Source organism: Heloderma suspectum, chromosome 14 (genome assembly GCF_057233095.1).
Source record: "Heloderma suspectum isolate Gila_16-S chromosome 14, 16-S_ref, whole genome shotgun sequence".
Classification (NCBI taxonomy): domain Eukaryota; kingdom Metazoa; phylum Chordata; class Lepidosauria; order Squamata; family Helodermatidae; genus Heloderma; species Heloderma suspectum.
The window spans coordinates 11,936,279-11,963,985 of NC_139471.1; the positions used below are offsets into that span (position 1 = coordinate 11,936,279).

At 45.0% G+C, this 27,707-nt stretch overlaps 1 protein-coding gene across 3 annotated transcripts in view; it reads left to right on the forward strand.

Annotated features, from left to right (window-relative positions):
- KCNT1 (potassium sodium-activated channel subfamily T member 1) overlaps positions 1 to 27,707 on the forward strand; it is a 187,997-nt gene that overhangs the window by 87,919 nt on the left and 72,371 nt on the right. For 2 of the 3 annotated variants that reach the window (XM_084821145.1, XM_084821144.1), the window contains exons 2-4: positions 10,278 to 10,357; positions 22,554 to 22,650; positions 24,640 to 24,699. In XM_084821145.1, coding sequence (XP_084677271.1) covers positions 10,278 to 10,357; positions 22,554 to 22,650; positions 24,640 to 24,699 — 237 coding nt within the window. Of the gene's footprint in view, positions 1 to 4,195; positions 4,238 to 10,277; positions 10,358 to 22,553; positions 22,651 to 24,639; positions 24,700 to 27,707 lie in introns of all 3 variants that reach the window. The other variant, XM_084821143.1, reaches the window with a different exon arrangement.

A 27,707-nucleotide genomic window follows, 5' to 3' on the forward strand; every position in this document is an offset into this window, starting at 1 on the left:
TTCTATTTGGTGTTAAATACCTGGGGTCAAGAAAGTAGTGGGCTTTCCCACGCTGGAGGCCTTCAAGACGAGGCTGGACAGCCATCTGTCAGGGATGCTCTGACTTGGATTCCTGCATTGAACAGGGGGTTGAACTCAATGGTCTTATAGGCCCCTTCCAACCCTACTGTTCTACAATTCTATGATTCTATGAAAGGAGAATGACTAGGAGCTCCATCTGCATGATAGAGGGAAGTGACTGGATTGTGCAGAAGAACTGGGATTACTGAGATCCCATCTCCAGTGGTCATTGCCTGTGTTTTAGGGCTTGATGGCTTGGAGGCAGGGAGGCAGTTCAGCAGGAACTTGAACAAGGAATATATCAGCTGCTCAGCCCACACCTGAGTGATGGGCTACTCAAATGAAGGACCCAGCCCAGAATTAGCAGCTTTGTAGGCTCAGGTCGGGCCCTGTGGCTCCTTGTATCACCTGGTTCCTGTGGGGCTGGGAACTGCAGGACCTTCCTCTGGCCAGCTGCAATGGTGGTACTGCTGCAGCCCAGCTGAGATCAGGCCAAAGCTGACCTCTACATACAAGCTGTCAGAGTAGTACAGCACAAGGACTAAGGTGTCACTGGAGTCAACAGTTCAAGATGCTCCAAGTCTCACTCTGTGGCTTGCCTAACTGACTGAGAAGTTGCTATCTGCCAGCGAGATGTCATGGATTTATGCTAGCAGCCATTTGCACTAATATTACCATACGAGTGCTCCGGAAATACCTGAATATCAATAGGAATGGAGGTTGTCTGGGATGCTCAATGCTCATGAGCACCAAACTTGTGCCCTAGGAAATATGCAGTACATATCCATGTGGCTATTTGGGATGGAAAGTGTCCCGTGATGGTTTGTTTCTTTTATATGTCCATTTTTTTCATGCCATTAACCTCATCTCTGTGCCTGTATTCTTATTCCTTCCCCCCCCCTCTCTCTCTCTCGGACCAATAGTGTAAATTTTAGGATGCCCACAAATAAATCTAGTGCAAAAAACTCCCTTCTCCTTACTTTTCATTAGCAGACTGAACACACCATTAAAAAAAAAATTGCAGTCACTTACAGAGTAGTCCTATCCTTGTTTACTCAAAACTTACCCCCCGCTGTATTCAGTGATCCATACTCCCAGGTAAGTGTGTGTAGGATTGCACTGTGAACTCAGTGGGACTTTCTTATGGGTGGATATCTGTTAGCTTTCCCAGATCTCACTGAGATATTTAACTCCCAATAAGCTTGAATTAGGATCAAAGGCAAAGTTTGCATGACACTGGTGGATGCTTAGGCTGTAAACAGGAATAAAACATGTTTGCATTTAAGTCCTATCAGGACAAGTGAGTTGCAATTCAATTAAGTCCAGTGTTGACTTTTAAAGGATTTAAGCATGGCTGACTTATTTTTTTCCTCCATTGGGGCCTTATTATCCAGTATGTTCCTTTCATGCTGTAATTTGCATGCTGATCAAAACCACAAGGGAACAGAATGCATGTAAACCCTCTGCTAAGGAAGTCCATGCAGGGACATGTTGAAGTGAAATGGAGCATATCTTAGTCACCTTTCAGCCTAGTCTTAATGCCTGCTGTGCCCATTGTTATTTTAGGAAATGCTTGCTGTGAATGTTCTCCATATTCAATATTTGCTTCAAAAGTAGCACATTTAGTGAAGTGGAACAGGTGGTCCCCAAAATGTTTCACTGGTGTTCACTGTTCAGTGATTTTTGATTCCCTGGGCGGCGGCTGCTTCCAAGCACCATCTTTTCCTACTTTAACCTCACTATTCTTGCCTTCACTAACCTTGGCCTCACTTGCCCACACTAACATTGAATCCAGTTGGCTATGATGACACTTGTGATTTTGTTTACAAGCAGTCATGTCCTTAGTACATCAGATGTGGCGACAGGATGCCATCAATAAAACACATGGGTTGTCCCAGCCAATAGGAGATGTGTTTTGATCCCCTTCCTGAATGCAGAAAGAGTGGGGACCAATCACAACTCCACAGGGACTGTGTTCCAGAGTTTGGGAGCAACACAGGAGAAAGCCCTTTCTCGCGTGCCCAACAAGAGGGCTTCTGAAAGCAAGGATGTCTCCTGCTGATCTTAACAACTATGCAGGTTCATTTAGAGATAGGTGGTCCCTCAGTCAGCCAGGCTTTCAGCCATTTAAGGTGCAATCCTTGGCATGTGTAGAAAGAAAGAAAAAAACCCCTACAACGCATCTTTTTAAATTGGCTTTCTAAATCACTGTTACGGTTTTTAATGTTGCTTTTAATGTTTTACTATGTTTTTATTTGATTATGTTTTTGAACTCCTTGGCTGATCTCAGGAAGGCAGTATAGAAATTCAATCAATCAATCAATCAATAAAATACAATAGGAGTAAGCAATAGTGTGTGCAAATGAGACGAAAGAGACTGTGAGCACAAAGGTGGAGGAAAAGAATATCAAGAGAAACTGCATCAACGTGACACAAATACATTAGCAATGAGTGCCGAAGGAATCACTAAGAATGGAAGGCATATTTTCACACACACACAAGCAAATGAAATGAGGTGTTTTGACTCATCCCTAGCATATTTTTAACTTTTATCACTTGGATTTTTTAAAATGGATTTTAATTTTTAATTACATTAACATTTTAATTTTTAGAAGCACAGTAAAGAGAAGAGCGGTAAGCAAATGCATGCGGTCATTTGCCCTGCCATGACATATCTGTGGGCCTGTATAGTGTCAAACTTAATGGATTACTCCACAATCCTATAAGTGTTTACTCAGAAGTAAGTTCCACTGAGTTCAATGGGAGTATAGGATTGCTGCCTAACTGACATTAGCCTAAATATTGAACCAAGTGAGAGGAAGGGGTGAAAATGACACTGACAATATACAGAACACATGGAAAGTGGACTCATTCGTACAGCCTTCTGCAATCTGGTGCCCTCCAGATGTGTTGGACTGCAAGCCCCATCACCCTCAGCCAGTATGGCCATTGATGAAACTGTAATCCAATACATCTGGGGGGGCCACCAGATTGTGGAAGGCTGCATGAGTAGGACTTGATATATCACGAGAAGCTTTCAAACTCTAATGCTGATCACTATGGAGACGAGTGCAATAAATATCCTTTAAAATCCTCCCTCTGCTCATTTGGCATTGGTTTTGACGGAATTCAGCATTAAAATTTGCAGCTTCTTGCAATGATCAGATTCTGCTTATGAATGCTCCCTCCTTTTTATTTGTGTCGATGCCATGAGAATTGTCGTCAATAGCCTTGCAAGCAAGATGCAACAACAAAGTTCACATTGATTAATAAAAGATACAGAAACTTTTGTTTCGCCCCTTTATTTCGCCCTTCAAATTCTTCTGCATAGCCTAGCATCAGGCATATTATTTTGAGAGTCAATTACACACAAGCCCACTTTGGGCTTGAGGAATTGGCCTTCTTGAGTGACAGCGAGAACTGTCATGACAGAGATTCAGGGGGAACAGGAAGAGCATGAACCTCACAGCTCCTGTCTCCCCTATATCTCTATGACATCCAAAATAGAACTTTCCCATCCCCCCAACCCTCTCTGAATTGGGTATAATGAAGTACCATAGAGACAGGAAGTTCAAGGCTCTCCCACTTCCTGTTTATTTCAGATGCCCGTTATGTCTGCATTTGCTCCAAGAAGTCAACTTTCGAGGTGGAGAGCCAGTTCTGTTCACTTTTGGAGGCTGTCATACCCCCTTTTTTAGCAGCATGGGTGCTACTTTCTCAGGCTGCATTGCCACAATGCTCTAGTTTTTTTTTTCCTATGGATAATGATGTGGATCAGCCAAACAACGCAGTTGCTTCTCAAGCCGGGGTGTTTTCCCTCCCCAGTGGCAATGCTGGCATGGGAAGAGACTATATCATTTGGCCAGCTCAGATGATTACTACGTACAGACATAACTGAGACAGTGATGTGACTGGAAGGTGGAGAAGCACTTTCCATAACACTCCAGTGATGCATTCCTTGGTCTGCAGTGGTATACCACTTAGGGTAGGGAGGCAGAGACATGTGGTTTTCTCCAGCGCTCGGACACTTCTGTACTTCTTAGTCCTGTCCAGTCCTGGTAGTGGTATCCAAAAACCTTCTCAGTGTTCTGTTGATGTGTGTCTGACTTGTTAATGCTCCTCTTGCCCTATGTAGGCCACATACTGAAGATTTCAGCATGGATTCTTCTCTCTCACAGTAAGTTAGCTTCACATGGCACGTGCTTCAAGATTGCATTGGTGTTCTGTTCTGAGAAACTTACTTTCCTTTCATTCCTGTTGGAGTTATTGAGAACTTCTAAATTATTGTGTGTGTCATTGTGAGAACATGAGCCAAGACTGTTCATGGTGTTTCAGACTTGAACTGGTTCAAATATGCATTTCCTCTGACCAGGAGACTTTGTGGGGACTGTGGTTCTGTGAAAGAAGAGAGGTTTAGAGATCACTAGTGGAGAATGCTGAGTCCCCTCAACAAACTACAGTTCCCAGAATGCTTTGGGGGAAGCCATGACAGTTTAAAGGTGTATAAATTATTATTATTATTATTATTATTATTATTATTATTATTATTATTTTATTAATTTCATTTCTATACCGCCCCATAGCCAAAGCTATATCTACTAGATTGTAGATATAGACACACCATTTCCTTACAAGCGCCAAACTACATAAAATATGTGGGGTTGGGGGCAGTTGTGTCTATCTTCAGCAGTTTCAACCTTCTCCCTAATGAAGTATGCTAGTGTGATTATAGCTGCTGCATCCCTTGTCTCTGTTAGCCAATTTGCATAGGTAACCACATATACTTGTGAAGCTCTGCAGATTTCTTACTTAAGGACACCTCTATGCTGTCTGTCATTTTCAGAACAATGATCCACAAGCAATACTGGAGGAAAAGGACCTCCTCTTTGGGACACCCTCAAAATGTCAAGGATGCTCTTGCACAAAAATTCTTGTACCTATTTGTCTGAAACCTGACAGGTCCGATACCCTCAGAGGGGGCAACTATCCCAGCAATTGTCTTCCAATTCTGCCAAGAAATAATAACAATAAAAACATGCCAGCAGTTCTCTGGGGGGAATTTAAAAAGCTGCATTGAAATTTGCATTGAAATATGTAGTTAAATATCCATTTTGTACACATTCCGGGGCATTTTTGAGCCAAGAACTGTATTAGGTATGTAACCTGAAGAGCAACAGTGTTCCAATCCATGTTTTATTAGTTATTTATTTATTGCATTTATGTCCCGCCTTTTTTCCTCCAAGGAACTCAAGGCAGTGTACATAATCCTCCTCCTCTCCATTTTATCCTCACAACAACAACCCTGTGAGGTAGGTTGGGCTGAGAGTCTGTGACTGGCCCAAAGTCACTCAGTGAGCTTCCATGGCCAAGTGGGGACTAGAACCCGGATCTCCTGGCTTCCAGTCCCAGCACTCTCACCACTACACCACACTGGATCTCTGGGACGATCAAATCAAGTCAGTTTAAAAATGCAGACAGAACTAAATCCCGGACCTAAGAACAACCTCTTCTCATCTTCAGCATGAGTGCTATTTTGGGGGAGCGGGAGGGTCTTGGACAAGACGCCCTTCTCTGCGGGGGCCCACCTCCTCTCCACTGGCACTCCCAGTTGATACAACCATCAAGAGGGAGTGTGCAACACAAGTTGAAGTGGAAGGTTCCACTTCACCTCCTCACTACTGCCATTGCTTGCTTGCTCGAAGAACGGAGTTGAACAGGTAGCAACAGTAAGGAGGGCCAGGAGCAGCAGGACCAGGGAGTACCGCCCCCTGCGCAGAAATGTGGACCTTGGCAGTTGCCCAATGTGGTGACTCCTGATGCCAGCTCTGCTCAGCATCCTCACAAACTACAATTCCCAATGTTCTTTGTGGGGAAGCCATGAGAGTGAGGCTGGTATAAAACTAACACAAGTTGGTAGCCTGAATATCCACTCTTCTTTTTCAGTTCATCCTGTTTTCATAGCTGGGCACAGGACCATTCATCAACCAGGCCTCCGTCTGAAAGCTGAGATGGATTCTGATGTTTTGCTTCTCCATTATTAATGCAAATGTTTTCAGTGAGGCGAGTGGCTTTGTTTCAAGAACGTCACTTTTGCACAGCAGCGTTTAGTTCTCATGGACGTTGATAAATGGAAATCTGTTGATGGATAGGTAGGAATGCTGGTCCCCCCCTGCGGTCCTCCGGGGAAAAGCTAACAAAGGCAGAAAGCGATTGCCTCATGCACACAACAGAGCAATTGCTCGATAGGCTTCTGAAGGATGCCCTCCCACCATGGCTAAATTTATTGGAGGTGTCTAGCACAGAGCATAATTCACTCTGATGAGCCACAGTTCAGTTTGCTCATGGTGGATTTCTTCAGCTGAGTTATTTGGGATGAAAGACAGACAGCTGGAGTTTTAGAGGTAGCTGCCACCCCCAAACACACACACACACCCTTTTCAACAGTCTCTCTGTGTTCAGCTTTTCCTCAAAGGACCACAAGAAGGCACTGGTGTTGCATTGCAAAAGGATCTCCATTGCTGTTTTGGTCAAAAGATATTTAGGGCTTCTCCAGACGAGGCTAAAATCCTACACCATTACCGGGACTTCTGCTTCCAGATTCCTCGCAGGATTAAGATTGCCTCCTTTATGTGTGTGTTTTTCTGGGGGGGTTCTTTCTGGGCAAGTTTGATACGTTTCATTATACAGCTGCTAGATGGTACTGTGGTATAACTGCAATTTAGTGGGATTCCAGACATTCACTAGAAATTTATCACTTTTCAAGGCACAATAAAATCATATTGCATTTCCCCCATTGAGAATAACACTGCTACATTGGCCAGAAAGCATGGGAGGGGACCTGGAGGTTGACGACATTGTGTAAAGGACCCGCAAAAAACCATGAGTGACCGATCACAAGTGCACAATAAAAGCCTTGTGTAGAAATGCCCTTAAAGACAAAAAGTCCACTATAACCATCACTGAGATACTCCCCACCCCCAAATTCATTGCCTAAAAATGGGATGGTGAATTTGGGGAGAGGAGAGAATGTTGTTTCAGCACAGATTGGAAGTAGTATGACACAGCCATAGTTGCCCGTAGTCAGCAAGCTTTTTCTGCCTTATTTATTTATTTATTTACAATATTTATATACCACTCCTCATCAGAAGATTTCGGAGTGGTGAACAACATAAGAATAAAACAATGGTTAAAAGAGTTTAAAAAGTTAGAACATTTTTAAAAAGACAAATTCCAATGAAGTGGAATTCAACAACCCACGGCTGGTCATGCAAGGAAGGCCTCTTGAAAGAACAACGTCTTCAGGAGGAGCTGGAAAGAACACAATGTTGGCGCCTGCCTGACCTCTAAAGGCAGGGAATTCCACAGGAAGGGAGCCACCACACTGAAGGCTCTTCTCCTGGTGGACTCCAACCGGGCCATAGGTCCATGTGGAACCACCAGGAACATGCCCTCTGATGACCTCAGTGACTGGGCAGGTTGGTAGGGAAGGAGGCGCTCTCTCAGGTATCCTGGTCCCAAGTTGTTTAGGGCTTTGTACACTAGTACTAATACCTTAAACCTGGCCCGGTAGCGAATAGACAGCCAGTGCAGTTCCTGCAGCAAAGGAGTTGCATGCTAAAAAGGGGCAGCTCCTGACAACAGCTGAGCTGCTGCATTCTACACTAGCTCCAGCTTCCAGACCAGCCTTAAGGGCAGACCTACATAGAGCTCATTGCAGTAATCCAGTCTTGAGGTTACTAATGCCTGTACCACCGTGGTCAAGCTATCCCTGTCCAGGAGAGGCCGTAGCTGGCAAACCAGCCGAAGCTGGTAAAAGGCACTCCGAGCTGCCGTGACCACTTGGGCCTCCAGCGACAATGACGGATCTAGGAGTACCCCCAGACTATGGACCTGATCTTTCAGAGGGAGTGCAACCCCATCCAGAACAGGCAATGAACCTATCTCCCAGACCCAGACACCACTCACCCACAGGGCTTCTGTCTTGCCAGGATTCAGCTTCAGTTTATTGGCCCTCATCCAGCCCATCACTGAGTCTAGGCACTGATTCAGGACTTGCACAGCCTCTCCTGATTCAGATGTCGCAGGGAGATAGAGCTGCGTGTCATCAGCATACTGATGGCATTTAACTCCAAATCTCCTAATGACCGCTCCCAGCAGCTTCATATAGACGTTAAACAACATTGGGGACAGGATGGTACCCTGCGGCACCCCATAGCTCAATTGCCAAAGGGCTGAGGAATAGTCACCCAATGTTACTCTCTGAATTTTTGTGTGATGGCTGCCATTTTCGCTCCGCATTGCCCTGGAATGACACTATGGCTGGGGCTTTACGGAAGATGCAAAATGGTGGTCAGGCCCCTGATAGAGTTGCTGCTGCTGCCACCACCATCTATGGTACCAGAAAATGTACAAGCACACAACCCTTAGGAAAGGAGAAAGTAGCCATGTTCCTGCCATTGCTAATGGTGAGCCCCACCCCGGATAAACTGTTGGAGAATTTCTACTCCCCCTGGAGAACTTTGGTTGAAGTAATTCCCCCACCCCAATTTCTCCATCCACAAATAGGGAGGAAGATCTCAAGAGGCCCCGTGCACACAGCTCCAAAGGAAAACTGAAAGCGTTCAGTCCTTTGTAGTCTAGAAAACAATTAGTTACAAAGGAACATGGGAAGACATCTATAAAATTATGCATTGCCGCTTTCCTCAATCTGAAGCCGTCCTGATGTTTTGGACTATGACCCACATCAGCTCCGATTATTGGATGTGCCGGCTGGGGTTCATGGGACTTGTAGTCCAAAACATCAGGTGGGCCTCAGATTGGGGAAGGGTGTGGAGAAAGCGGATATTTTTCTCCATCACTCACAATGCCAGAGCACAATGCAAAAGACGGCTGATTTATTTTCCTTGTCTAACGGTTTGTTTGAATTTTGATGGTAATGAATGAGTGATTTCTAGGCCCGTACAGAACAAAAGAAGTGCTGCTCATTTTGAAGACATCTTTTATTTTTATGGTGCAGTTATGCAGGGATAAACAGTAATTTATCTTCGAAATAGGCCCAAAGTAAAACAAAAGTGGCACATCAAACACTGGCTTTGTGCACCTCTCTGAAACCTCTCCCACTGCTAGTACAACTGTTTCTCATCCACTGCAGTGCGATCACAGGACACTTGATGCAAATCACCAACAGCTACTTGACAGATTGGGAGCTGGGGGTGGCTGGATCAGTCTGTCTCCAGTCTGGGTCAGTTTTGCATCTGTTCATTCATAAATCTGTTCTGCCCCGTTTCTGACACTCATAGGAGAAAGGGCCCCGATCTCAGATGCTAAATAGGGATGTACAGAATTTGTAAAATCCAGTCCAACATTGTTTCACAGATTGTCAGGCGCCTTTCATTCTGCCATCTGCTTGTTGATGGAATGGGATTTTTTCCAATGTCCAAAATTTGCCTAAAGTCACACTTGCGAAAATGCACAAATCCACCCGAATGTGCTTTTTCGTGCTTTACCCTATTGGGGAAATGAGCATTTTTGGCTGGTGTTTGTTTGTTTGTTTCTTTCTTTTAATTTTATGTATTTTTCTATGACTAAATCTGTGTAAAATTCCAGAAAGTTAAAGAAAAAAGAAAAAAGCCTGCAAGTCTGCAGAATCCGTGCAACTTGGGAAAAGCCAGTCTGCTATGGAATCCGCTGGTCAGTTTCATAGGAATCCAAACTCATTTGATTCTGTTGTGGATTTCTCCGACAACCCTAATCCTAAATCCTGTGGGAGGATCAACAGAGGCTTTCTAAGCCTCCCCATCCTCCAAAAATCCATTTTACATCAGATGGGCCTCTGAGCCCATCTAACTCACTCACCTTGCTGGGAGCAGGGATGGGAGCTGAGAAGCCCTTGGATCCAGAGGATCCACAGCCTCTCCCCTTCCTGCCCACTCCAGACACACACATTTCTTCCTTTCCCAAGGTCTTGACACTGACCTTGGGGGACGGAGCCCCTGTGGAACTTCCTGCAGCAGCTCGATGAGCTGGGATTTTTTTTTGGGGGGGGGAGAATTCCACAGTCAGATCTCCTCCAAGTTTTGAGCTCTGTCTCCGGTCTCAGAGTAAGAGACCTAAAGCATCCTAGCCACTTTCTAAGGGCTGTAGGATTGCTCTCTTAGTTGCAGTGAAACTACTATGACTTTTGGTAATCCTCTGCTTATTTCTTTATTCCCCGGCAGGGTCCAAGTGGAGTTTTATGTGAACGAAAACACCTTTAAGGAGCGTCTCAAGCTATTCTTCATCAAAAACCAAAGATCAAGTAAGTGTTTGTGTCAACAAGCTCTGTACAACTCAGTGTGTGTGCGTGCATGCGTGTGTGTGCACACACACACACACACACACAGATATTTAGAACAGATTGGGCCAGACAAGCTCATAGGGCAGTGACTGGGCCTTCACTCACCCACCTCGCAAGAACTGTTACTCAGAATACTTTTAAAAGCACGCGTTAAAATGCAAATTTTGTTACGGCTTTTTTGGGTAGGTGTGTATAGGTGAATTGTTTAGAGACATACTTCTTCCAGCATTGATAGCCTTTGCTTATATGGTTTTCATCCCCAAAAAAACAAGCAGGAAGGGACAGGAAACCAAATCTGTATTTTAAATCTGTATTTTAAATCTCTTCACTGCTGCTAGGTTTTATTCTGGTTGTACTGTTATATGTGGTTTCAAGCTTTCATATTTTATATTGTTTCATGCTGCACTTTGTGGTTTTAATTTTTGTGAACTGCCCAGACAGCTTTGGCTATTGGGTGGTAAATGAAACAAACAAACAAACGAACAAACCAAGCACAACAAAATTCAAGCCAAGGGTCTTTCTTGTGCTCTAATATTGACTGCCAGGGGAAAGATATAGGACGAAGGCAGGGAACTGAAGTGTGTGTGTGGGGGGGGATGACCTTGGGCCTGATGACATGAATGGGTGTGGCCCCACCCCCTGATGTAAGGGGCAGGCCATGACCACTGATGTCATAAGTCCATGTCCAAAGAACTGGCTGGAGCTCTTCCACATGGTGCTTAAGTCAGTGATCTGGCTTTGCCTGCCCCACACCTATTTATTTATTTGTTTCTTTATTACATTTCTATACCACTCCCATAGCCGAAGCTCTCTTTTCCCATTGGGGAGGACACAGGGTGGGAAAAGCACTTAATTCTGAGCTAGATTAGTCGTTGGTCTGACTCGGTATAAGGCTTCCCGTGTTCCTGATTTACTTTCCAATAACCATTCTTAGCATATATGATCATCATTCAAAAAGAACCTTGCGGGTTGCAGCCCAGTTGAAATGACAAGTGACACACGCAATGCTCGCAGTCAGGTCTGTGTGTCAAAATGCCTCCCTTCCCAAATCTGGATAGAAACCTCTAAGAGCCGGAGGAGGGGAACAAATGCTGAAAAATCACAGCTCTCAAGTGAGCGCAATAACATAATTTTTTAAAAGACATCTCCCCATCTCCACCCCCCAATAATGTTTTATCAGGGACAGGTAGCAAAACATAGGAAGTGTCACTGATAATCAAGACAGCTGGAACTTGTGGAATGGTTGAGGGTTCAAAGGCGTCTGTATTTTGCAGTAACATTATTTTTTTAATAAGAGAAGATTGCTAGGGAATGGCTAAGCATTGGACCACATTTTAATTTGCTAACGTTTCTAGGAGGAAAAAAAAAAGCTGCTCGCGTTCATGATCAGGATTGTGAACAGGATGTGTTTGCATGATTTCCAAACAGAAATGAAATTCTCATCCATCTTCCCAGGAGTGCTGTTGCAGAACAACATCGCCATCTCCTGGTTGAAAATATTCCTGCCTTGCACAACCCCATCACTGGTCTGAGCACCATCCAGTTTTCACAGGAGCCAGAAACTTCACTTTATTCCTTTTGGAGAGAATTTTTATTTTAAAGTTTGGTATTTTGAGAGGGGAAAATCCCTGGTTTTTGGAAAAATTTAGACTTGTCTTGCAGATTCATACCCAATTATATTTGAGTAGCAAAATTCTGGATATTTGGCAGCATTTATTTGTCTTGGTAGTGGATTTGCTGGACTACAGTCTCTCTCAGTTGGTGGGCATTTGATGGATGGGCAGCTACAGAGAGCAGAAAGCCCTTTGTCCCAAACTACCTGAAACATACCACTTAGCCTAGCCATTTTATTTTGTGGCTACCAAGTCAACAGGATGAAATTGGTCCTGCAATTAACGCTACTCAAATATCTATCTACCTCCTGGATCTCTAACAGTTTTTGCAACATCCAAATGGCCACAGCTTTGGTTTTAGAAACACTGAGAGGCAAAACAATATTGCATCAGTATATTATATTGCAATAGACATTCCTATGTATTTTGAGTATGTATTTCCTGTATTACCATGTTCCCATTTTTCCTTGCTAATTTATTGAGCATTCTTCCCCCATCATGGGGCTACTCAACCACTTAACACTTAGGAGTTGGTAGCAGAAGAGAGGCTACTTACATTCTAGCTGGCCCCCTGCATTTCTCTCCCAGTTGCCTTATTGCCTGGTCATCTGGTTGCAACAGTTGGGAAGGATAGACAATCTTTTACAGGTATCTGCAACTTGTTCACTTGTTACCTGACATCCAGGACTCTGCAGACCTGTTGTAGTGCAGTGGGCCATCACCAGCAGGCCAACCCAAATGGGTCAACCCCAAAGGGGTGACTCCAAAGGGGCTCGCCCCTTCAGGGCTGCCACAAGAGCAAGGGTGCCACCCCCCCCATTTTTGGTTTTTAAACTGGGTCTGGTTGTTCCTTTCCAGTTCAGCTCCGTTTTATGTGGCGGTTGGGGATGGTTTTTATGCTGTTGCTTTGGGAAGCTTATGGGTATGGTTCCACTCCTGCACACCAGTCCTGGGAGGGGTGAACTAGCAGGTGCTTGAGCGTTTACTCAGACTTCAGTTTCCTGGAAGGAGAGCACTGAAGACTTACGGTGTTTCTTTTATAAAGGTGTGTTTACACTGTGCTCAAGATCAAGGCCTCAACATCACAATTCCAAGCAATCCCTGCTTCCTCTCTGCAGCTCAGCAATCTTCTTCTGCAAGACAAAAGCTGCTTCCTTTTGTCTCAGATTCACCCTTCCCCCAGATTCACCCTTCCCTCCTACTCAGGCCTCAGGACAAAGGCTACCAGTTCAAGACTCAGAGTTGTTGGGGGAAATCCTCAGTCTCTTTGCACTCAGAGGGACTGAATTGTAAGGTTCCTCTAGAGGTAATTTAGTTTTCACACTCTTAATGGTAGGAGGAAGGAAGCGGTCCCAGGATGGCAACTTGCAGGTACAGAGCTGTGTCCCGCCAGGGTGAGAGCCAGGGGAGGAATGTGTCTTTATGGTGTGTGTGTGTGTGACTGTGTGTATGTATACATGAATGATAGTATCTGTGGAGTAGTGAGAGGTCTGTTGATGATGGTTGAGTGTGGTTGAGTTGCTGACTAGAGTTGTGGCTGGGTTTTTCCCAACACAGGCCAGGGATCAAGTCACTGTGGTCCATAGAAATATGATCTTATTCACCAGGAAACCTCTTTGCCCCTATGAGGGCCTGTACCTTACGTTGGGCCAATGAGACAGATGTGGGCTGCTAGTGGTGAACCACTCACCATGCTGCCCAATGCCATCCCTAACCGAGCTTTGTCTCAGTAATGGTGTTGGAGAATCCCAGAACTATTGTTCTCGGTGGCTTCGACATTCATGCTGAGGCCACCCTCACAGCACCATCCGGGACTTCATGGCCTCCATGTCAACCATGGGACGGTCTCAAGTGATCATTCAGCCAGCTCAAAGGGCAGGGCATACTCTTGACTTGGCCTTTACCCTGTTACTCTTTATCTCTCAGCAGCTTTTGATACCATTCACCATGGTATCATCCTGGACTGGCTCTGTAGATTGAGAATTAGGGGCTCTGTTTTACAGTGGTTTCACTCCTATCTGCTGGATAGGGTCCAGAGAGTGACATGGGTTGCTGTACCTCAATTCCCTGGCAATTATGCTGTGGGATGCTGCAAGGTACCATTTTGTCTCAAATGCTATTTAACATCTATATGAAGCTGCTGGGTATGGTCGTTACAGGGTCTGAGGGCAAGGCATCAGCAGTACACTGATGATACTCAGCTCTGTTTCTCCATTGTGTCTGGATCACGAGAGGCCGTGCATGTCCTGGACTGGTGCTTAGAAGCAGTGGTGGACTTCATGAGGACCAATAATCTGAAGCTGAATCCCCAAAGGCAGAGAAACTGTGGATAAGTGGTTCCCTGGTCCAGGCATTAGGGAGCTTGCCTGTTTTGGATGGGGTTGCAGTCCCCCTGAAAGAGTGCATGCACAGCTTAGGGATGCTCCTAGATCCATCACTGCCCACATGACTTCTGTGGCATGGAGCGCCTTTTGCCAGCTTTGGCTGGTACATCAACTGTGCCTGGTCCTGGACAGGGATAGCTTAACGGCTGCGATCCATGCATTGGCAACCTTGAAACTGGACTACTGCAATGCTCTCCCTGTGGAGCTGCCCTTGAGGCTGGTACAGCTAGTGCAGAATGCTGCAGTGAGGCCATTGAATGGAGGGCCTTGCCATGGGCACGTATCACCTGTGCTGGAAGAGCTATGCTGGCTGCCAGTTTGCTGCTGAGCCAGGTTCAAGGTGTTATTGTGGACTTTAAAAGCCCTAAGCAGCTTTGGGCAAGGTTACCTGAAAGATCGTCTCCCCCTGTATAGACCTGTTAGACCACTACACTCCTCAGGGGAGGCCTTGCTGTCTTCGCCACATCCTGCAGAGTCCCAGCTGGCAGCAACACAGCAACGGGCGGGCCTTCTGTGTGGTGGCCCCCTCATTCTGGCATGAGCTCCCCTCTGTGATACCTCAGGCACCAACCATCATGTGCTTTCAATGATGATTAAAAACTTCCTTCCTTCCCCAGCTTTTCCCAGCCATTAACTTCTCAAAATGCTGTTATGCTTTTAATGATGTATTATTTTGCAGTATGTTGTGAATCGCTTCAGGATTTTTAAAATTGGAAGCAGTATATAAATATTCTAAAATTAATTAATTAATTAATAAGCAACCATTGATGGAGAGTATTTTTTGAAAAATTATTTATTAGATTTATTAGCTGCCCATCTGGCCAGCTACCCAGCCACTCTAGGCGGCGTACAATGCAAATACCACAAAATACAACATAATCAACAAAACAACATTGCTCCAAAAAAAAAAACCTAACCTACCCCAAATGCTTGCCTGAACAGCCAGGTTTTCAAAGCCTGGTGGAAGCTCACCAAGAGGGGGCATGGCGGAGGTCACTAGGGAGGGAATTCCACAGAGTGGGGCCACCACAGAAAAGGCCCTCTCCCTAGTCCTTACCAGCCTAGCTGTCCTGGCTGATGGGACAGAGAGAAGGCCTTCCGAGGCCAATCTCGTTGAGCGGCATCCCCGGTGTTGCTGGAGGCGCTCCTTAAGATAGACTAGGCTGGAACCATATAGGGTTTTAAAGGTCAATACCAACACCTTGAATTGGGCCCGGAAAACAACTGGTAACCCGTGCAACTCCTTCAGCACTGGAGTGATATGATCTTGCTGACGGCTGCCTTTAATCAGGCAGGCCGCTGCATTCTGCACCAGCTGCAACTTCTGAACTATCTTCAAGGGCAACCCCACACAAAGTGCATTACAGTAGTCTAGGTGAGAGGAGTGGACCTGGTCTTTCAAGGGTAGCCGTACCCCATTCAACACCAGGTCAACCTCCCCCAACTTCCCCTTGTTTCCCACCAAAAGTACCTCAGTCTTGTCAGGGTTCAGTTTCAGCTTATTCCTTCCCATCCATCCACTCACCAACTTGGACAGGGTTTCTACAGCCACCCTCAGTGAGGATTTAAATGAAATAAATCAAATGATTTTCACTCGTTGGTGTTATCGCTTGCCAAGAAACTTGAGTTGCCAGGGGCATAGGGATGCTTTCGTCTCCATCTTAGCAGTGTCCTTGATCTTTTCCCCAAAGATGTGAATTATTAGGATTACAAGTGGGATCTGCAACAAAATGTTGCAGTGCAGAACGCTGCTGTTCAGGATTTCAACCACTCCATTCCTTCCCTGCTCAGTTTGCCATTTTTTTCTGCCACCTGTCAGTATTCCATGCTCTGCTGAACATAATCAGTCCTCACTGGGCCATTTTGGGGATCCTCTTCCCTTGAGGGCAATTTTTTTTTTCTAGAAGACTTTTATTTTTGCAAACCTAGGAGTTCCCTCCAGCCTGCTGAGAGCTCCCTCTTGTGCGTGGGTGCTGCCATTTTGACTACATAAACAACGAAACTCTCAGCCTGAACATCCGAAATAGAGGAAAGGAGAGAAGCAGTGGTTGTTCTGCTTTACAAAGAATGAGAGGGCAGATCCCTGCCCTGAGGGGCTTACAGATTAAAATGTGAAGGGAAATGTGAGAGTTAGTGGTGCAGCTGAGGTCCAAGGTACAACAGCCCAGGGTCCACTGAAGTTACCACCTAGACCAGGGGTCCCCAACCTTTTTTGGATCCTTGGGCGCATTTGGAAATTTGAGACACTGCTGTGGGCACCACCACAAAATGCCTAAACAGTGGCTCACTGCTTTGGTGTCTACCTTTTGCATCTATGGATCTTAGACTGCATCTTATTCAGCAAAAACGTTTGCTTCATGTCTATTGGAGACCACAACGTCTCTTTAATAAGGGTCTGTCTAATTCAGCTAACTGCCGGTGGTGCAATACAGCGAATGCTTCTTTTAAACATATGTTTTGGCAGTGTCCAGTAGTTGCTTCTTTTTGCTGGGAGGCTATTGTGCAGAATTTTTTTGTATTGGAACAGTCTTTAATATTCAGTGATGTACATGCTCTTTTAAATTACTTACCTGCTTCATGGAAATTAACAAATGGACAGCATAAATGGGTTCTCCATGCCCTTTTGGCAGCTAAAAGACTGTTATTGCAATATTGAAAGGATAATCACTCCCCTCCTATATTGCAATGGATGAAGACTTTGCAACACTTTCAATATTTGAAAGGGTGGCATATAGACGTCACTTTCAAATGCCTACCTATTTGGATTTTTGGTCCAGTTTTGTTGAAGCCCATGTAGAATTGCTAGAAAGCGGTATGCATTTCATACAAATCCATGTCTGTATATTAGGGGAAAAAATGGAAAGAAAATTAAAAACATAATTTGGGGGGGGGGGTGCCTGCAAACACCACATTGAGGACCCCAGACCTAGAAAATGAAGGTGATGAAACGGGCTTGCTGTGGCTGATACTGCTCACAGTAGCATCCTTTCTTCTGATTTAAAAAAGCAAAACACATTTTTTAGGCAGGGTCTGGCTAGCTGGGCATGTACCTGGTTACAGGTGCTCATTTAACTATTTTTTGCTTTAAAAATATACTATCCTTTTCTACTACAAAATGGTGATTATTCCCAAGTAAATACCTTTAGCATCAGGGCAGCAGAAGCAAATTCCATTTTATTCCTGGAAGTCATGATGGCGCCATGATTTAAGTTACTTTAAAATGCAAAACTGCACATGTTCAGAGTTGTTGTTTTTAATCAGGGTTGGCAAATAGTGTGTAGGGAGTTGTTTTGTTTGCTTGAATGTATTGGGAATACAGAAGCAGTTGCAGAGCATGGAATGGTGTGGGGTAGGGAGGAGAAAAAAAAAGAGTTACTTGTGCGCTTCATGTCTGAAGAAATCCACATGACTGTCTAAAGTGGTGTGTGTGTGAAACCATTAAGTCCAGCACCTACAATTAACTAGCAGCTCCAATATCAGTGAGTGGGAAATGTACCTCCAGCAAGCCCTGTGATTCTCATAATATTAGAACTTGGGGTTCCTCAATGAAATTGAAGGGCAGTGGATTTAGGATGGACCATGGAAAGAGCTGCATTAAATGACAGAGAATTCACTTACGGAACACACCGCTGCAAAGCATAGCGAAGACTAGATATACATGGAGGGATGAAGGGATCTGTCTGTTTCTGGTCTGTGTCATTTTTCATGTGTTTGTACATAAGTCAATATCACCAAGGCTGAATCTACACATAGCAGTTATACCGTTATCATACTGTTATCATACCATTATCATAACTATTGGTACACATGACACCAATGGGCACCAATAGTTATGATAACAGGGAATTATCAACAACCTCAGATATGCAGATGATGCCACCCTAATGGTGGAAAGCGAAGAGGATCTAAAGAGCCTCTTGTTGAGGGTGAAAGAGGAGAGTGCAAAAGCTGGTTTGAAACTCAACATTAAAAAAACTAAGGTCATGGCATCTGGCCCCATCACTTCCTGGCATATAGAAGGGGAAGAAATGGAAGCAGTGACAGATTTTACTTTCTTGGGCTCCAAGATCACCGCAGACGGTGACTGTAGCCATGACATTAAAAGACGCTTGCTCCTTGGGAGGAAAGCTATGGCACACCTAGACAGCATAGTAGGAAGCAGAGACATCACCTTGCCGACAAAGGTCCGTCTAATCAAAGCTATGGTTTTCCCAGTAGTAATGTATGGCTGTGAGAGCTGGACTATAAGGAAGGCTGAGCGCCGAAGAATTGATGCTTTCGAACTGTGGTGCTGGAGAAGACTCTTACAAGTGCCCTGGACTGCAAGGAGGTCAAATCAGTCCATCCTAAAGGAAATCAACCCTGAGTGCTGAGTGTTCAGGAAGGACAGATCCTGAAGCTGAAGCTCAAATATTTTGGCCACCTAATGCGAAGAGAAAACTCTCTGGAAAAGACCCTGATGCTGGGAAAGACTGAAGGCAAACGGAGAAGGGGACGGCAGAGGATGAGATGGCTAGACAGCATCACCGATGCAATGAATATGGACTTGAGCATGCTCCGGGAGAGAGCGCAGGACAGGAAGGCCTGGCGTGCTATGGTCCATGGGGTCACGAAGAGTTGGACACGACTGAATGACTGAACAACAACAACAACAACGGTATAACTGCCATGAGTAGATTCAGCCTAAGTTTCTGCATCAATCTGCAATTTTTTAAAAAAACCCACTAACATTTGGCATCTTTCTTAAACTCTTTTCCTCCCACAATATATACATATGTGGAATTTTCCTAAAAGACATATTTGTGCATGCCTTTTATCCCCAAATAGGCATTTTTATATGCTTTTCATCCGTGTATTTGGTGCTGAGAATTGTATTGCAAAATTCAGAGAAGTGCAAAAACCAAATGCATTCTGATCTGTGTATTAGTCTGCGAAGTGCCCTTCAAAATGCAGACCAAATGAAATCCTTGAGCACCCCAGATGATGGCTCCTGGTGGGTTAGATGGCTTTGAAGAAGGGGATGGGCAAATTGGTAAAGGAGGAGAGGTCTAGTATCAGCCACTTTCAGCCATGACTGCTAAATGAAACTTCCATGTCCAGAGACATCACTGAATACTCCTTGCTAAAGAGCAAAAGCAAGGAGGTGCTGCTGTGCTCATGCTCTGCTTGTGACTTCCCAAAAGTCTGGTGGGGGTGGGCAATGTCATCCTTCTGATGTTGTGGCCTACAACTCCCTCCATCCCTTACCACAGGGGTGAACAACCTTTTTTCTGACCAGAGCAGCATTCACTCATGAGTAATCTTTAGGAAACCACATGTCAGGAGTGACTGGGGCTCAAGCCAGTGGTGGGTGAGTGGGCAAGAGCCCACAGTGGGTGGGTGACCCCTTTTCTCTCTTTCTGCCACCCCCTTTTCTCTCTGCTACCCCTTTCTCTCTCTCTGCCAATCTCTTTTCCACTCCCTTTTCTTTTCCTCTGCCACCCCTTCTCTCTCTCTCTCTCTCTCTCTTTCTTCCCCACCCCTTTTCTCTCTTTGCCACCCATCTCTCTTTCTCTTTCTGCTACCTCTCTCTCTCTGCCACCCATTTCTCTCTCGCACTTTCTGCCACCCCTTTCTTTTCTCTCTTTCTGCTACCTCTCTCTCTCTCTCTCTCCCCCCCTCCCTTTTCTCTCTCTGTCACCCCTTCTCTCTCTCTCTCTCCCCCACCCCTTTTCTCTCTTTGCCACCCATTTCTCTTTCTCTTTCTGCTACCTCTCTCTCTCTGCCACTCCTTCTCTCTCTCTCTCTCCCCATCCCTTTTCTCTCTCTGCCACCCATTTCTCTCTCTCTTTCTGCCACCCCCTTTCTTTCTCTATTTCTGCTACCTCTCTCCCTCTCTCTCTGCCACCCCCTTCTCTCTCACTCTCTCTCCCCCTCTCCCCCATCCCTTTTCTCTCTCTGCCACCCATTTCTCTCTTTCTGCCACCCCCTTTTTTATTTCCCCTCTCTACCACCCCCTTTTCTCTCTCACTCTCCTTCCTTCCCACACAGCAGGCTGCCAGCAAAAGGACAGATCACTCTTGCCAGTGTTCTGAATCAATCACATACAAAGAGCTTTTGAAATTAGGCTGAGCGTTGCAGGAAATTAGGCCAAGGCGGAGGCCTAGAGCTTCAGGTGCCCACTCCTGTCATGAAGTTTCAGTGAAATTGCATCAAGAACCATTTTTTCAAGCCTCTTCAAATGTGTTGATCCAAACAAATTGTCCTCTACTGGGGGGGGGGGGAGATTGAGATTGAGAGAGAGAGAGAGAGAGAGAGAGGGAAAAGAAGAAGAAGAAGAAGAAGAAGAAGAAGAAGAAGAAGAAGAAGAAGAAGAAGAAGAAGAAGCAGCAGCAGCAGCAGCAGCAACATCTTCATTAAGTAAAAAAATTCCCTTCTGGGAACATCTGCTTTCAACAACATTTAAACACGTATTGTTGCCTCGTTCGGGAGAACAAAAACACACAGTAATTTGTGCTGCTTATTATAGCAAAGCGGCCCAACGGATCATTTTATCTGGGCTGAACTTGTTAGCAACAATTGCCCCCACACCGAAACAGTCTGCAAAATTTGCTAGAGGCTTTTTGTGCTGCACTCATCACCCCACATATTTTTAAATCAGTAAAAAGGCCAATAAGCAAAACAAAGGTACGTGTCAACTTTTTCATATTGTTCCACGCTTCCTGTCCTCTGCATGGCAAGATCCTTAACCACTATAGCAAGGGTGGGGAACTTCTGGCCCTCCAGATGTTGCTGTACTATGATACCCATAATCCTCGCCATTGTCCATGCTGACTGGGGCCGATGGGACTTGGAGTCCTACAACATCTGGAGGGCCACGAAATGCCCCAGCTGTGCCTTATAGGATGAATTGGAGCTAGGTATGGGCAAACTCCCCGTGTCCGTTTGCCAGACTCCTCCTGCTTGCCCCACCCTGGCAGGTGCATGGGACAAATCACCCATCTCATAGGTTTATATGTGAAGTTACAATTATTATTATTTTTTGCCCCAACACGCCAACCTTTACCCCTTATATAAGTAATGGCATTTGCCTCCTTGGGTTTTTACCATCCTGATTAACTGAGCATCATCCGAAAACATGGCTACCTTACTACTCACTCCTAACTCAATCGTTTATGAGCAAGTTAAACATAGTTGGATGGAGAGTGTAGAATCAGGGAATGAATGAGTCTTTGCCCCTACAGTCAACATCAAATACATCCCCCAGGCTGTTCTCACTGCCAGGCATCACTCTGTAGTCTTGGACCAGGTTGGGCAGAAAGTAAATTGGGATCTAGTAGTAAGCAATTTGCACCAGATCAGCAAGGATTTCTGATTCTCAGTGGTTTAACAATAGAGATCTCCAAAAGCCTTAGTTTTCTCTTAAATTAGGCTGCTGTATTCAAGAAAGCTTGGGGAGAAATAGGAATAGATTTTGTGTGAAAGGATGTATGTAAGCTCCAGATCTGGCACTGGAAACACATTCTTGGGCTGAGCATGTGCTCAGAGGTACTTTGTTCTGTAATTCTGTGTTTCCCTTCCTGAGCGGCCAGTTTGCTCTTTGGTGGACCTGGGAATTTTAGTGAAAAACAAAGTGCTCTGGACTAGGATGAGCAAATTTGTCAAGCTCAATTTCTCTCAGGTTCTCATTTTCCCACTTTCAAGTTCATTCTCTCCCATTTCTGCATCAGCTTGACAATTATTATTTTGTATGAGTCTCCATGAAAACTCATACATGTTTTCATGCACGTTTTCCAAAATATGTACTTTTTGTGTACATATTTTTTCAAACAGGCACATTTTTGCAAGCAGCTTTTTCCATTAAATAGAGTGCTCTTGTGTGGATTTTTCAAAATATATGTATTTTGAAAAGTGCACATTTTTTGCGTGCACTTTTAAAGTTACGAACTGCATTGCGTAGCTCAGAAAAGTATGGGTTTCCATATCTAGCTGCATTCGTGAAATGTGCATCTGTTTAAGTTCACACTGAGACGCAAACCAAACAAATTTCGCACCCATCCTGACTCTGGAATATTCCACCTTTTGGCACTGAAACACCATTGCCATCTCAGACCCAAGAATATTCCAATTAGTTATTGTTCTCCCCTGCCCCCTAATATTTGTCCATTTTGTTTGCTGCAGGTCTGAGGATACGACTTTTCAACTTCTCCCTAAAGCTTCTTACCTGCCTTCTATATATTGTCCGTGTTCTGCTCGACGACCCAGAACGCATAGGATGGTGAGAGCCTTTATTCATGCTACAGGAATGCTCTTGTCTTTGTGTTGGCCAAGTGTATGGATGGGCCATTTCTGAAGATATAGGAGTCCTGCAGGGGCATTCTGGGTCCACGAAGCCTCAGCCCAGGTTTAATCCCCAGAAACACAAGTCTCAGTTGGTGCCAAAGGAAGTTTTTTCCCCCACAGCTTAATTGACATGCGGGGGGGGGGGATTTTCAAGGGAGATTGCAGCTCTGGGGAGGGGAGGGTCAACCCTCCCCTCCCCACATGCTGCAACACCTTCCCTACCACCACCACCCACACAAATCCTCCATTGGCAATTAGACTTAGAAAAAAATTTTCCATGGTGCCAATGGGAAGGGTTTTTTTTTTTAACTTTGCCACGAAGGGGACATTTCCAAGGGGATTACAGATTAGGAGGGAAGGAATAACCTTCCCTTTCCTGTGTGCTGTGCCCCCCCCAATCTCCCCTCCACATGGCAATTAAAAAAAAAACTTTAAAAAAACCAAAAACCCTTCCACTCATGCCAATGGCCATTTTACCCCTAAGCTTAATTGGGGCGGGGGGGGGGGGCATGAAGGGCAGAGAGTTGACTTAGTAAGACAGAGATGGAAAACACTGTCTTTTGCTGTCCTAAAAGATTCAACAATCTAGGCAGGAGACCCTTGTCCCGGACCCCCAAGTGTGTGTTAGATCCTGTTTTTATTGCGGGTTTTTATTGCTGTTTTTATTGTTGATTTTTATTGCTGTTTTGATCTCTGTCCTATTGCATTTGTTGCTTTTATTATCATGATGGCTCTTTGTGTTTTATTGCTTCAAGCTGCCTTGGGAGGGCTTTTGCCCTGAAAGATGGCCATGAAATATTTTAAATACATACATACATACATACATACATAAAACAAATCCTGGTCGTGTGTGTGTGGCATGGTTCCTCCTGATCTTTGTGTGTTTCTTTGCTGTGTATTGTGGGTAGGGATGACTGCTGCTGGGAAATCCAGCCCTCTTTGGGATTGCTGGACCCCCTCAGCGTGCCTGACTCGGTTTGTTTTCCGAGCTGAGCCACGCCATTTCCCTGAGTTCCGGGGACATTTCACGCAGGGGGAGGGGCAGTTCGGCCATAATTTGTGTAAATAGAGATTTGTGCAAATTACAGCCACAGATTTACATAATTTGTGCAACTTACGGCCCTGCATTGTGTAATTTGCGCAAAAAGAATTGCGGCAATTCCGCCAGCTGGCCCAACTCGTTGCACACCAAGCTGGGCCAGCTAGCTGAAGGTGGAATGGAGTCACAGGAGCCAACCTGATGAAAGTTGATCGAGCTCCACCCCCAAACCAGATTCCTCCGACATCCCTAATTGTGGTACATCGCATGGGTCTCCCTAGCCTGCTCTGCTTGTCTCTCTCTCTCAGTGTTGGGGTTTGGAGGAAAAGTCACCCACCACGTGGAGAGACAACCCAGAACAGAGAAAGGGACAGAGACAGACACACAGACACACGTCCTTCCACCCCCTCCCTGCCTCTGCCACCTCTTCCCTTTTCCAGACTTCCTCTGTCTCCTCCATGCTGCCCAGCCCTGACTCCATCTTTCCCCACCCCCAAACCTTCTTGCTCCTTTCCCCCCCAACTTTCCCCTCTACTTTCCTTCCTAACCTTCTTCGTTGCCTTCTTTCCTCTACCTCCTCTGCGCCAGCCTCCAGCCCTCACTCCTCCCACCACATTCAGTAAATGCTGAAGAATGTGTGTGATGAGTTACATCAGCTCTTCTGTTGTGGTGGTGATCCAACCACCTCCACAATGAGATTAAACACTCTACATGTTTTTAAAACAGGAACTGTTGCAGTCAGTTTACTAACGTAGCTTTTTTGCTACTTACCATATTGAACTGAAGGCAACTAAAGGCCATCTTCTTAAATATTGCTTGTTTGCTATAGCTTCCTATGGCCGACATTTCCTTTCTAAAACACCTTTTATTTTCTTTTTTACTCAGTTGGGAATGTGAAAAACACAATTACTCAACCTTCAACCAGTCGTCTACAAAAATTAACTGGTAAGTCATTACCAGACTTTCTGAGAATGAATCTAGAACTTGGTCAAAGTACTGGCCAGTTTATACCATTTGTCAAACCAAACGTTTCCTAGTCAGTACCGCTTCAGGTTATTGGGGCTGAGGGAGTTGCATCTTTGAATGCTTTCCCCAAAATGTCTTCCTTGCACTTGGGAAAGTAGCCTCTCAGCGAGGTTAAGACGAATCCTTCTTCCTGCTGTACTAATTTAGCTTGAGGTGGTACAGTCTAATAAAAGCTTTATCCTAATTCTGCTGATTGTTGGTAGCTTCCAACAAAATACAATGCTTTTTCCAATGTACCATTTTGTTCCCTGGGAAAAGTCTGGGATGCACCATGTGTCACTGGTTTATTTATTTTTGTTGTTGTTCAGTCGTTCAGTCGTGTCCGACTCTTCGTGACCCCATGGACCATAGCACGCCAGGCCTTCCTGTCCTCCGCTCTCTCCCGGAGCGTGCTCAAGTTCATATTCATTGCATCCGTGATGCTATCTAGCCATCTCATCCTCTGCCGTCCCCTTCTCCTTTTGCCTTCAGTCTTTCCCAGCATCAGGGTCTTTTCCAGGGAGTTTTCTCTTCGCATTAGGTGGCCAAAATATTGGAGCTTCAGCTTCATTATCTGTCCTTCCAATGAGCACTCAGGGTTGATTTCCTTTAGGATGGACTGATTTGACCTCCTTGCAGTCCAGGGCACTCGTAAGAGTCTTCTCCAGCACCACAGTTCGAAAGCATCAATTCTTCGGCGCTCAGCCTTCCTTATAGTCCAGCTCTCACAGCCATACATTACTACTGGGAAAACCATAGCTTTGATTAGACGGACCTTTGTCGGCAAGGTGATGTCTCTGCTTCTTACTATGCTGTCTAGGTTGGCCATAGCTTTCCTCCCAAGGAGCAAGCGTCTTTTAATTTCATGGCTACAGTCACCGTCTGCGGTGATCTTGGAGCCCAAGAAAGTAAAATCTGTCACTGCTGCCATTTCTTCCCCTTCTATATGCCAGGAAGTGATGGGGCCAGATGCCATGATCTTCGTTTTTTTAATGTTGAGTTTCAAACCAGCTTTTGTACTCTCCTCTTTCACCCTCAATAAGAGGCTCTTTAGATCCTCTTCGCTTTCTGCCATTAGGGTGGTATCGTCTGCATATCGGAGTTTGTTGATAATTCTCCCAGCAATCTTAATTCCGACCTCTGATTCATCCAACCCGGCATTTCTCATGATGTACTCTGCATATAAGTTAAATAAGCAGGGTGACAATATGCAGCCTTGTCGTACTCCTTTCCCAATTTTGAACCACTCGGTTGTTCCATGTCTGGTTCTTACTGTTGCTTCTTGACCCTCATACAGGTTTCTCAGGAGACAGGTAAGGTGGTCTGGTACTCCCATCACTTTAAGAATTTGCCACAGTTTGTTGTGATCCACACAATCAAAGGCTTTAGCGTAGTCAATGAAGCAGAAATAGACGTTTTTCTGGAATTCTCTTGCTTTCTCCATGATGCAGCGAATGTTGGCGATTTGATCTCTAGTTCCTCTGCCTCTTCTAAACCCAGCTTGTACTTCCAGTAGTTCTCGGTTCGCATACTGCTGAAGCCTAGCTTGTAGGATTTTGAGCATCACCTTGCTGGCATGTGAAATGAGCGCAATTGTGTGGTAGTTTGAACACTCTTTGGCGTTGCCCTTCTTTGGAATTGGAATGTAAACTGACCTTTTCCAGTCTTGTGGCCACTGCTGAGTGTTCCAGATTTGTTGGCATATTGAATGCAGCACTTTAACAGCATCATCTTTTAGGATTTTAAATAGCTCGGCTGGAATACTGTCATCTCCGCTAGCTTTGTTGTTACTAATGCTTCCTAAGGCCCACTTGACTTCACTCTCTAGGATGTCCGGCTCAAGTTCAGTGACCGCACTATCATGGCTATCAGGGACATTCAGATCTTTCCTGTATAGTTCTTCTGTGTATTCTTTCCACCTCTTCTTCATCTCATCTGCTTCTGTTAGGTCCCTGCCTTCTTTGTCCTTTATCATGCCCGTCTTTGCACAAAACGTTCCCTTGGGATCTCTAATTTTCTTGAAGAGATCTCTAGTCTTTCCCATTCTGTTGTTTTCCTTGATTTCTTTGCATTGTTCATTTAAGAGGGCCTTCTTGTCTCTCCTTGCTATTCTCTGGAACTCTGCATTCAGTTGGGTATATCTTCCACTTTCTCCCTTGCTTTTCGCTTCCCTTCTTTCGTGAGCTACTTGTAAAGCCTCATCAGACAGCCACTTTGCTTTCTTGCATTTCTTTTTCTTTGGGATGGATTTCGTTGCTGCCTCCTGAACAATGTTACGGACCTCCGTCCATAGTTCCTCAGGCACTCTGTCTATCAGGTGTAATCCCTGAAATCTATTCCTCACCTCCACTGTATATTCATCAGGGATATGATTTAGGTCATACCTGAACGGTTTAGTGGTTTTCCCTACGTTCTTCAATTTAAGCCGAAATTTTGCAAGAAGCAGCTCATGATCTGAGCCACAGTCAGCTCCAGGTCTTGTTTTTACTGACTGTATGGAGCTTCTCCATCTTTGGCTGCAAAGGACATAATCAATCTGATTTCGATATTGACCATCTGGTGATGTCCATGTGTAGAGTCGTCTCTTGTGCTGTTGGAAAAGAGTGTTTGCTATGATCAGCATGTTCTCTTGGCAAAACTCTATTAGCTTTTGTCCTGCTTCATTTTGTACACCAAGGCCATGCCTGCCTGTTATCCCGGTGATTTCTTGACTTCCTATTTTAGCATTCCAATCCCCTATGATGAAGAGGACATCTTTTTTTGGTGTTAGTTCTAGAAGGTGTTGTAGGTCTTCATAGAACCGATCAACCTCAGCTTCTTCGGCATCAGTGGTTGGGGCATAGACTTGAATTACTGTGATGTTGAATGGTTTGCCTTGGATTCGTACTGAGATCATTCTATCATTTTTAAGATTGTACCCCAGTACTGCTTTTCCCACCCTTTTGTTG